Here is a 10,443-nt window from a genome sequence, read left to right as displayed (position 1 = left end):
TAGAGCAAAGTATAGATATTTTTTTACAATAATAGAAATTATCGTTTGTTAGCTTTCTTTCTAGTAATGTGCACTGCTATAATAGACAAGCTGGTTCATAAATACCAAGGTCACGCATATGTTCTAAGTATAGAGTATACATATGTAAAGGGCTTGTAATTAAAAACTCCTCTTCTATGAAAATGTAGCTTTCACGCATAATACAACGATGTAATTTTTTAATACTTGCAAGTATATACTTTTATTATTCTGTCAAAATATGAGCCTGAGCTCACGTTGATTTCGAAGGACCTTCAAGGACGGTGTGTAAACTCATATACGTAGATACGTAGTATATTCTTATTACCAAGGATTACACAGCTATGTGTATTGATCTACTGGACAGACTGGGCGAACGCCTCGATTTGTCGCATGATCTGGGCCTGAAGTTCATCTTCGCGACATCGGGGATTTGTCTTGATGTATTCAACAATGGAGAGTACAGTTTGTGTCTGAAATTGAAACAATTCCTATTACTCGATCTCATCGTCATATTTCAAGGAGGTTATCATAGAGATTCCGATATTTGCGACATCGATGAGCTATTGGGAGTTAAGGAGAGATAAAATATCCCATTGTATTTGTCTTATACATCTTTCCGCTAACGGAATTATATAGTATAGGATTCGATTATATAGTATAGAATTTAACAAATATTCAAGCGATACAAATAAAAGCAATACCCTTCATCAGACTGACCCTGAGGGCTTTGTTAGGATCCGTGTTCAGCTGAAGGCTAGCTGTTATTTGATTGATTAAACGCAGCCCAACAATGTGCTTGTAGAAGGTTTCTGCATGCTCTACTTTGTGCAGTGTCAGGAATAGGCCCAACTATAGGAAAAAAATAGCAACAAAAGCAAGAAAATCACAAGTTAGACAGACACAATCAATTAGACATCCGAAAGAGTTGACTGGAACGAATAGGTCACAATAAAGCGTATGTTGTCATCTCTGTATTGCTTACCGTAGTGACGATCTACAGTAAATTACTTCGATTTATATAGAATCAAAAGAAACCCACTTCATGTTAAGGGTGCGGTTGAATATGGCTCGCACTCAACATGTTTTGACTCAGTATGACTCCTCATATAAAACTGAACACTCTAGTTGTACAAATGTATGAATAATCTGTATCATCTTAAGACGCCATCGCCGCTTGATGCTTGCCAAAGTGTCTGTATGAAAAATGTAGGTGTCAATAAAATGTAAACGTATATTTAGTAGCCCAGTGAACCCTTAAAAAAATACCCCGAACAGTTAGATAATTAGAGTATCAGAACTTCGCAGAGAGAAAATCATGGCGATGGTATATCACGACATCTGCATACACTAACAAATATATAATATTATACTGCCTTATGATAACGGAACTCTCAGAAAATTTGTTTGAAGCAAACTCTTTAAACGGCTCGTTTGAAAATTTATTAGTCTCATTGTTTTCGCTGAAAAGAGTTTGACAAAAGTCGTCCGTATCTGCATGTTTCTCTATTCGAACCTTATATTTATCGAAGATACCTATATTTGAACGCCTTTTATTATGAGTTAATTGGAAGATATGAAACACATTTTGGTGCAGATTCACAATTATGACGTCACACAATATTTTTTTCACTACTAATTTTCTGATAATAACTATACTGCGTCGTATGTTCTAATAGGTCATATTGTATATAATAATAATTTTCCTACACCAATTTTTAGCATACCAAATTTTTAAACTAGGACCTATTCCCGGGCGTTTCGTATATTGACCAAAATAAAAGCCATCGTTCAACATAGCGTTGTCTAGGTGATATGCGCCTTGAATTGACACATTAATGAAACAGTAATGCTGTACATTTAACAAAATGCACTCGATGCACCTTTATCGCCTATTGCGTCGAACAGCAAATGTAAAAAGCTGATTCGCTCTCAACATTTAGTTAGCCAGTTAATTCTATTGTTTTTCCTTTAGCGACAGGAGGTCAGTCACTGCCCTAAATATATCTAAGTTATAGCTAAGTGTGAGCGGCCGATTCTGTTTCATCCGTCCGTGTAACCTCATTTGGCTTTACACGCCACGACCCCCCCCCCCCCCTTAGTGCTCTTCACACATCATTGGTAAGCCAAAGTCATGGATTATCTATATAAAGAAACTAGCGAATACCACCAGTCTCCCGCGAGCGGTTTTCGCTAAGGTGATATTTGCTACTTATTTCATCAAATGAAAGTATGACTAAAAACGTGAAACTTACACCAAGCTTGACTGTAACCTATTTGATACAATCTTTATATAATTTTTATTCCGACCCGAAGAAAGTTGGTCTTATGAGGATTAGGTTAGTAGTATTTGCAGGTTGAATATCTTATGCGAGATGGATGTTTAGTTTTTGGCCTATTTCAAGAGAAAACTGTGGGCTTCCAATGAGTAGAAACAGTACGTTTTTCGTACGCGTTTTCCCATGCTTTCTGAGCTTCGTTCTGTGTTTACGTGGTTAATTCATTTCGAGGGATAGAACGTAATGTTTAAAACAAGGCAGACTACACTACGGGCAGCTCCCGCCGTTAGAAGAGAACTGAGCTGAGCAGACCAAAAGTAATTGTTTCGCAACGCGAATGAAAACGGGATATAGGACATTAGTTTAACCGGTAGCAGCACAGAAAGTAATTGAATGCCCCCATTCCACGTGTAGGAAGGCTTTTGTGCACGTGATAATGACTGCGGAACTCTAGTGCGATTAATCAACTGTTCGGATTCGGGGTCCCGTCAATTTTTGCAGCTTGAATTATTATTATTATATGTAGCTGACCAATAACGGTCAATCCATTTCTTTCAACAAAACACTTTCGCTGTAGAAGATGTTTTCTGACGGCCCAAGGGTCACGACTGTGCATTCTAAACATAGACGTATGATACATCCGCGTACGGTATTTTGTGAGCATCTTCAAGGAAAACCAGGTTCATGATGAGAAACTTTAATGCCAAAGAAACAGGACCGCATAGCAATTAGCCTCATACTAAAGAACAATGTACGACGTATAGATAATCAAATAGTGTATCACGAAGTCAATTTTAGTCAGTTATTTGATTTATTCTCTATAGGGACCTCAATAAACAGATAAGTGCAAATGTTTGTAGTTGCGCCAGCAGGGATCTGAAACAACATTTTTTTGAGGAAAAAGCTAGATTACTGGTAAGAAGAACTGATGATAGTCGAATTAACATAATTAATTGGTGTAATCTTTAATGTCCATTTGCAAGTCTTCGATTTGAAATTACTAGTTAATTATGTTTGCAGTAATACATATTGGATTTTTAGATTTTCGATGCTTCAATTTGAATGTCTATTATCTGACTAAATTGAACGTTGTCTGGCCATTTTGCTTTGGACCTATGGATCTTAAAACAGGTTCCAGTAATTCTTTGCGAGAAATTTAATCAGAATATTTCTCGGCCAGTATTCTTTTCTTGGTGAACAACAAATGCTACGTGTTCTGTTGGGTAAGGCTTCTATAAAGGACTTCGGTGTCCTAAATATTTGCACGTAAACATACAAAATAAACTGAATAGCTGGTTTTCCATTTCTAGATACAAGAAAACATGCACTTTCTACTAAAATTATACTGACCTGTTCGGCCATTGCGAGATTATCGTTCGATATAAATGAATGCAAAGCTTCATCGAATTCAAAAATGCTTCGTAGAAAGTTTCCTGATTGCTGTTGTGCAGCCATCCTTGGTCTGTCCTCCGCACAGGGACGGTGGATAGACTAGAATCTCTAAAAGAAAAGGTGATTCGATCTCCATCAGTTAGTTCATTCTGTTGGTAAGCCATTGAAAAATCGACGAATCATACCCCTCTACCTACCACTGAATCAGTTACTAATAAATAACACCCAGAAAGCATAGTATAGTTCATATATGGAGATTTAGTAAATGGGTATTTGCCGATAAAAACGGCGGACAGCAAATTTGCTGTCCGCCGTTTTAAAAAAGCTAACATGGATTTTGTCTATTTTTCCGACTATTTCAAATAGGCAAAAAATGTACTTATATACATATAAAGCCGAATCTCAAACCTGAATCAGGTTGTGCAGTCGGTTTTATTATCTAATTGGTGTCTTTTTATTTGACAAGGTACCACGTAAGTGACGAGGCCAAGCCGCTGAGAGCGCACCATTACACAGCCTCGGTGGCATTTCTACTGATGTCAGCTTCAACAAGCAACGCCGCCTTGGGATGCCCCTTCGTTATTGCTATCTTCATCTTCAGTTCCTCTAAAAGAAAGATTTTTTCTTGTAGTTTCTTGTGCTGCTAAATGTTTCTTTGCAGACGTACCCGGACAGTCTTTACCTAGATATGCGGACGCACGCTTATTGGCGTATACCAGGACCGCCATCAGTACTCTCGCTAACTCCAGAATTTTGAGCCGGTTTTCTGAAACATCAGCGAGTTCTCTAAGAAACGGGTGTAAAATTTCTCGTTAGGAATAGGTGCAAGTGTAGTAGTCAGATCACATTTCCAAGATGCGATGAAGCTCAGACGCCCAATAATAGAGAAGTCCGTTTCTAACTGTTTTAGATGCTGCAAAAACAATTCGATAACCGCTCCGCATCGATGGATAATAAGCAACCTTTTTTAAAGCAAAGCTCGCTTTAGGAACTTGAAGAATATCGAGTCGTGCTTATTGGACCGCGGCGCTCTGATCCAGGCGTAGTGTAGACATAGCAGCCGTACTATTCTATTGTCTGAGGGCTAAATCTTGACAATAGTAGAAATACATTGAATAAATTTGGTCTGGTTGGATTACCTAGTCCAATTCTCAGTTCGACTGCGTGGTGTTGACTAATACTTTACGTAGTACGAATCTCAATTGCTGTTGCACCGACAAGAGATCATTGACTTAACTGAACGCACATAAACGGCAGCGACATTTAATATCACTGAGGCTATGTAGTGGTGCCTTCTCAACGGTTTCGCCGCGTCACTACCGTGGCATCTCGTCGGATGCTAGGACACCAATTAGATCTCAATGATTCGACCTTTAGTGGCTCAGCTTGTATGTGTATAAACACACGTTTTGTGTAATGTGAAACATTTTCGAGAAAATCGACGATATCCATAGTAATTTTCTTTCTGGAAAAATATTTGCCGTTTGTCAAAACTTCTTGTCATGTATGCCCGTTTGCTGTAGAGGTTGACATCGCAGGTAGCTAATAGTAAATAAGCCTTTCGCGAACATTAACTCCAGTTAGATTATAGATATATAACCAAAAAGCTGACGATATTTCCGCCAGTCACAGCATAGACACATATACATGATGATAATTAGTACAGCAAAAACAAGAAAAAGCGCAATATCAAATGTTTGTGTAGAATAAAACCACTAATTTGTCAATACTACGAATAAGGGGAAATGTTTTTCAGTTGTCCGTTGCTTCGGCGTCACGTTTACATTTTTCAAGCGCCATTTCTGGGTTATATTGCTCAGTGCAAAAAATGCGCATTTACAGAATTGGAAAATTCGCTAGCATCTTGTTCCCTGTAGCTGGCAACTTCATCACGAACCATACCGTGAGAATCAATGGTACTCACGGTTCCTGGACTCTTTTTCACGGCAATTATCCGTTTTATCTGATTTTAGTCATTTTCTTTGGCTTTTCAAATGGCTATTCGAATATTATCCTTAGCTCTGTCCGCCATCCGTGAATCATTATAGTCCAATAATTCACGGGCTATCTGCGAAATGGGTTTGCATCCCAAAAAGCCCTTATATGGTATGAAATGTTAGCTAGATGCGTCATTAACCCCTTTTTTTTGATGAAACTGTGATCTCTCTTCTTTACCATGAGAGGATTCCAAACTTTCCTGTACTTCAAATCGTTGAAAAAAGTGTTTGTAGGGCATGTAGTTAGCAGCAGGCTAGTCAACTCCTCCACGCAAGAAGTAATATAACCGCGTTACGAAAGAATCACTACGATGAACGGGTGATTTTCAGGTGGAGTGACATCGAACAGCCCTTCGCAATCGAATGGAATAACCCCTTGACATAACTCCGTTCGACTTCTTTTTTTCGGTTGTATTTTCGGAAATGGTGAACCAACTCCAGAAAAACATCCATATCGCCATTTCAAAGATATTACCAGGTGTATACCGAAAAGTGACTAAACGTTGAATGAAACGAGTCGCTACCATGAAGAAAGCTCGTTAATTCATGTCTCTACATGTGTGTCGCCTTCGCGCTACTCGTAATCTAATTACTGCTAGCTTGGTTTTTTGACAGACCGAACAATAGAGGCGCATCTCTGTGCGGGTATATTTGTGAATATACGTGAATACGTAAAATACGAATATGCGAATATACGTGAAAATACGTGTAAATATACGTGTAAATGTCTGCCTTAACGTAATCAGAAGGACGATGAAAACAATGTACTATTTGCTAACAATAGCTTAAATGTGTTTAAATGGTATTCATTACATTGTGGTATTTTCTCGGTAAAATCACACGCAGAGGTTAAATATATCTACTATTCTTCTTCAGTTAATTTTATTTCACATTTTTAGCTTAATTTCACTATTTATGTATCTAGACACAATATAATATTACTTGTATAGTGAAGATGCTTGCTGTGAGTCACAGGCGGTGCATTTTCATACTTTAAGGAAGAAAACAATGCGAAGTCGTCTTGAGCTCTTTCAAAAGTATAAATCTGTATGATAGAATGATAATTAAATTTCTTATGGCACAATAATATATATTATCGCGTAAATCAGGTTTTTCTAGTAAGCGAGCATAACTTGAAGTGCTGTAGAGATTAATCAAGTTATCAAGCCGTTGAAAAAATTGTATTACACACGTAAATTGGATTTTACTGTATTTTCAATCATGTAAACAATATGTTACAGTTTCAAATAATAAATATCATTATTGTTGGCTGGCTTCCGATGTCTAAGCTCATTTACCACTGATATCTTTTGCGCCCGGTTTCAGAGCTCTGTATTGTACTCGCCTTAGCTGTTGAGATTTTAATGATCGAAGGGCTACGGCCAAACTGTCTCGTAAAACAGGGTCGTGTCACAGACTTTTAAAAACTGAATTTCGAGCCAACTTCTGCCACTGTCAGAATGGGTTCGTCTGAGGCGTGATTATTCCTACCCTCTCCCATGAAGTCTCCACTCTCGTCATTCTCTAACCTCCTCTGTCGCCCTGGTCGTTGGGGTTCAAATTTTCGTTTGGCGCTAAACCTTTATCCAACTGAACCAAAATTTAAAACTCTGTTGTTACAAGCAGAAGTTACATCGAACTGAGTGGACAAAGTACAAGTCTTTGCTCCAAATGTTAGTTCCCTAAAAATGCATGTGCCATTGTAATAAACATCTAGCATCTTGATGTAACAAGCTCTGTCCAAAAGTTTCTACATTAAGCGATACAAATACTCATGCAGGGAAAATTGATCAGACAGCCAAACTGAGAAGTAGATCATATACAGGAAAAGTTTCAATGGTAAAACTAAATGAACATGTATTTTTAATAATACGTAAATATCATTCCCGCTTTTATTGACACTTGCCATCACAGAATACACAAGTGTTGACATAAAAACGCAAATGATGCTTTGTCTGGGTGTACATATCGTATATGTATAATGAGTAACTGCTAAGATGGCCACAGCTTGAACGAAAAAATGTCCATATGGGAAATGTGTGTTCTTTAAGAAAATTTCTTTTTCAAATATAGATCAACCAATTGACGTATTAAACAAAATGGGCAAAAATAAGGGTGAAATCTCAGTTAGGTGTCTACGTATGTACGATTATCTAGCTGAAGTGTACAATAAAAAAAGATTGGAAAACGTTGACAATCATTGGGCTATGTTGTGCGCTGCTGGCCTCTAAACATGGGTTCAGTATCAACCCGATCATCAACGTCTATTATTTTCGGTTAGGAGAGTAGATCTAATAATATTATTGTAATTTGTCAATGCAATAAATTTAGCTTTCGCTAAAAGCCAAATAGCTCTGCTTACTTTACTTTTTACCTCATAGTTGTTGCTACTGTTGCGTCGTGAAATAGACGCAAGTGAGATCCGTGAACAGAAAATACGCGTATGATGAACTTTGAGAGAAATGTATACTCAAGCCATAACGCCCTCTTTAAACGATAACTTTATAGTTGCGTGAGCTACCCTAGCTGATGGCATGCTTTGTCATCCCGCGTTGAACTTATCCAGAGCCCTTTTAAAAATTTGTGTATCTGATCTCCAACCGGAACCAGAACTGGGTTGTGTTCCATTTTGCAGGAAGTGTTCAAATATTGTTACTGCGCTAAATTATTCGGTTGCCTGTTGTTCGTTCATTTGCATTGTGGATTACAAATGCTCTAGCTGTAAATTTTATAGTGATATTTTTATTTTGATATTCTCGTAATTTTAAAACGAAGTTTCAACGACCCAAAAGGTAAATCGATTCAAATAGTGTTACTTGCAGAGAAGTTGCGCAACTAAAAAGAAGAAAATATTTGTTACCTTCTAGATACGTAAAAGATTGAAAATATTTTCATTCACGCAGTCTAAGTTACGTAAACGGTTGACAAACTGCCAGATTGTAGATCTCATCGAATTCTATACATGTAGGATCCACCCAAGTATTAAGCTACCGAAATACTTTAGTATGATAATTACTTGTGACGAATATTAACAAAGTTCACAGAACGTTTTTGTAGCTTTCCAAACTGGCAATGTTATTTAACTTTCTAATTGTAACGTGTCGAAGTTTTCAACTTGGAAGACACTTTTGTGTCCGGAACAGTTAACTTGATCGCAGAAAGGCTTAATAAAACCAAAAAATAATTCTTAAAAGCTAGTTTCTTATTAACAAATTATTTTATCAAGAAAAAATACAGATGTTTCATCTTCAATAGCGTGGAACAATTAGCTGCTGTAAAAGTCTTTCGGACACCTTGTATGTGATACTAAGAAAAAAGACATAACCAAATTCAACCCTCGAAGAATTTGTTTAATTCAAATTTGGTAATGTGTTAGCTCTAATCATGCAGAAAAGCGGTTTTAGAAGAACAGACAAATATACACTCATATATAAAAATGTGGGTTGGAACCCAAACGGAAAAAGTTAGGACAGGGAATATTCCAGGCTTATGTAACACAAAAACAACACATATTATTTTGAAAATTTTGCATCTTATTGATACGTTACGAATGATAAATCGATTGTATCATTTCTTGGCGCGGGAACCATAAAAAGTATGTCGCGATAATAGTAAGTTAATCGAAAAATTCCCCTACATTTAAGTTCCACCGAATAACCTTATATAGTCCTTTAATTTGCCGTTCCCTTTTTTCTTATTTCTTAACTCAGTTAAATGTTCTATAACATGTTTGTTCTTTAAGTTCAAAGCCACGATGAGATAGTATTGGATCCAATAACAAATAACCAAAAACTTATTTGTGCATATTTGGTTGCTCTTCGAACGACATAAGCTTATTCGATTTTTGTCCCAGTTATCACAGCCGCAATTAACCTAGCAAAAACTATCTTCATCGAAGATCTACTATAATAACGTTTCTCGTTGGAACAGTCTGTTTATTATGGATTTATTATGATCTTCGTAATCGTCGGTCAACCAAACAGCAGACAACGGTCACTTGCAGCAGTGGCGCCAAATTCAATGGAGTACCGCAGAGCTTTCCGTTTCTCTCTCTCTCATTCTATCCGAATGATTCAACCATACGAAAAAAGTAACAATAATCGTAATAACAGCAACACGCTGGCTAGTAACGTGCGCCATGGTGATCTTAATGCTGCTGAAGCGTTTGATAAACCGGGCGGAAATGCAACCCCAACCTGGCTCAACGCCAATTCGCTGTTACCGCTAGTGATGATTGCTCTGCCCTGCTGACTCTTGACGGCTCCGCACACAATGATAATTTTTCCCTAAACTCTATTGTGACGCCACAGTGCCGCCCTCCTTTGCTTTGTTGGCTGTTAACGTTAATTTTGAACTCATTTCTTTCTGCATCGAGGCATTATCGTTGCTGTTGCTATTATTGCCTTACGGGCCCGTTCAGACTAAAACTGACTGCTCCGCACCTCTCTACTAAATAACGTGGCCCGAGGCCATGTTGAAAGGCGGTACCTTCGTCGCTGGCGTTTTTGGTGATGTCCGATAGTCTATTTTTGAGAGCCAGGCCAGACTGAAGTTTGGCGCACACTAAATACATTGCGCTTTTTCTTTTGGCATTCTCTCTTAAATTCAACAGAGCGGAGCCTATTTAGGCCACTCTGTTTTGACAATCGAACTTACCACTTTATGCGGGCTAGCCGTGAAGATATAGGGATTATGCGTAAGTGAGGCCCACGAAAAGCTCGTGAAGTGTAAAGCCTATGTGGGTGGTTACACTGGAA

The 10,443-nt window shown here is 37.9% G+C and overlaps 1 protein-coding gene across 2 annotated transcripts; it reads right to left on the bottom strand.

Moving 5' to 3' along the window:
- Nucleotides 1–211: 211 nt before the first annotated feature.
- Nucleotides 212–10,420, bottom strand: LOC111260621 (uncharacterized). Of its 2 annotated transcripts, none has more exons than XM_022833520.2 (4): nucleotides 10,343–10,420; nucleotides 3,648–3,797; nucleotides 739–870; nucleotides 212–491 (listed from the first exon to the last, which is right to left on the bottom strand). In XM_022833520.2, the coding sequence occupies exons 2-4, from the start codon at nucleotides 3,750–3,752 to the stop codon at nucleotides 375–377; spliced, it is 354 nt and encodes a 117-aa protein (XP_022689255.1). In that variant the 5' UTR covers nucleotides 3,753–3,797; nucleotides 10,343–10,420; the 3' UTR covers nucleotides 212–374. The 2 variants fall into 2 exon arrangements, with proteins under 2 accessions (XP_022689255.1, XP_022689254.1); XM_022833519.2 differs by lacking the exon at nucleotides 10,343–10,420 and adding an exon at nucleotides 7,032–7,180.
- Nucleotides 10,421–10,443: the final 23 nt, after the last annotated feature.

The sequence above is a fragment of the Varroa jacobsoni genome, unplaced genomic scaffold, assembly GCF_002532875.2.
Source record: "Varroa jacobsoni isolate VJ856 unplaced genomic scaffold, vjacob_1.0 scaffold_461, whole genome shotgun sequence".
In the NCBI taxonomy this organism is placed as follows: Eukaryota; Metazoa; Arthropoda; class Arachnida; order Mesostigmata; family Varroidae; genus Varroa; species Varroa jacobsoni.
This window is presented reverse-complemented; position numbering and strand designations above follow the sequence as displayed.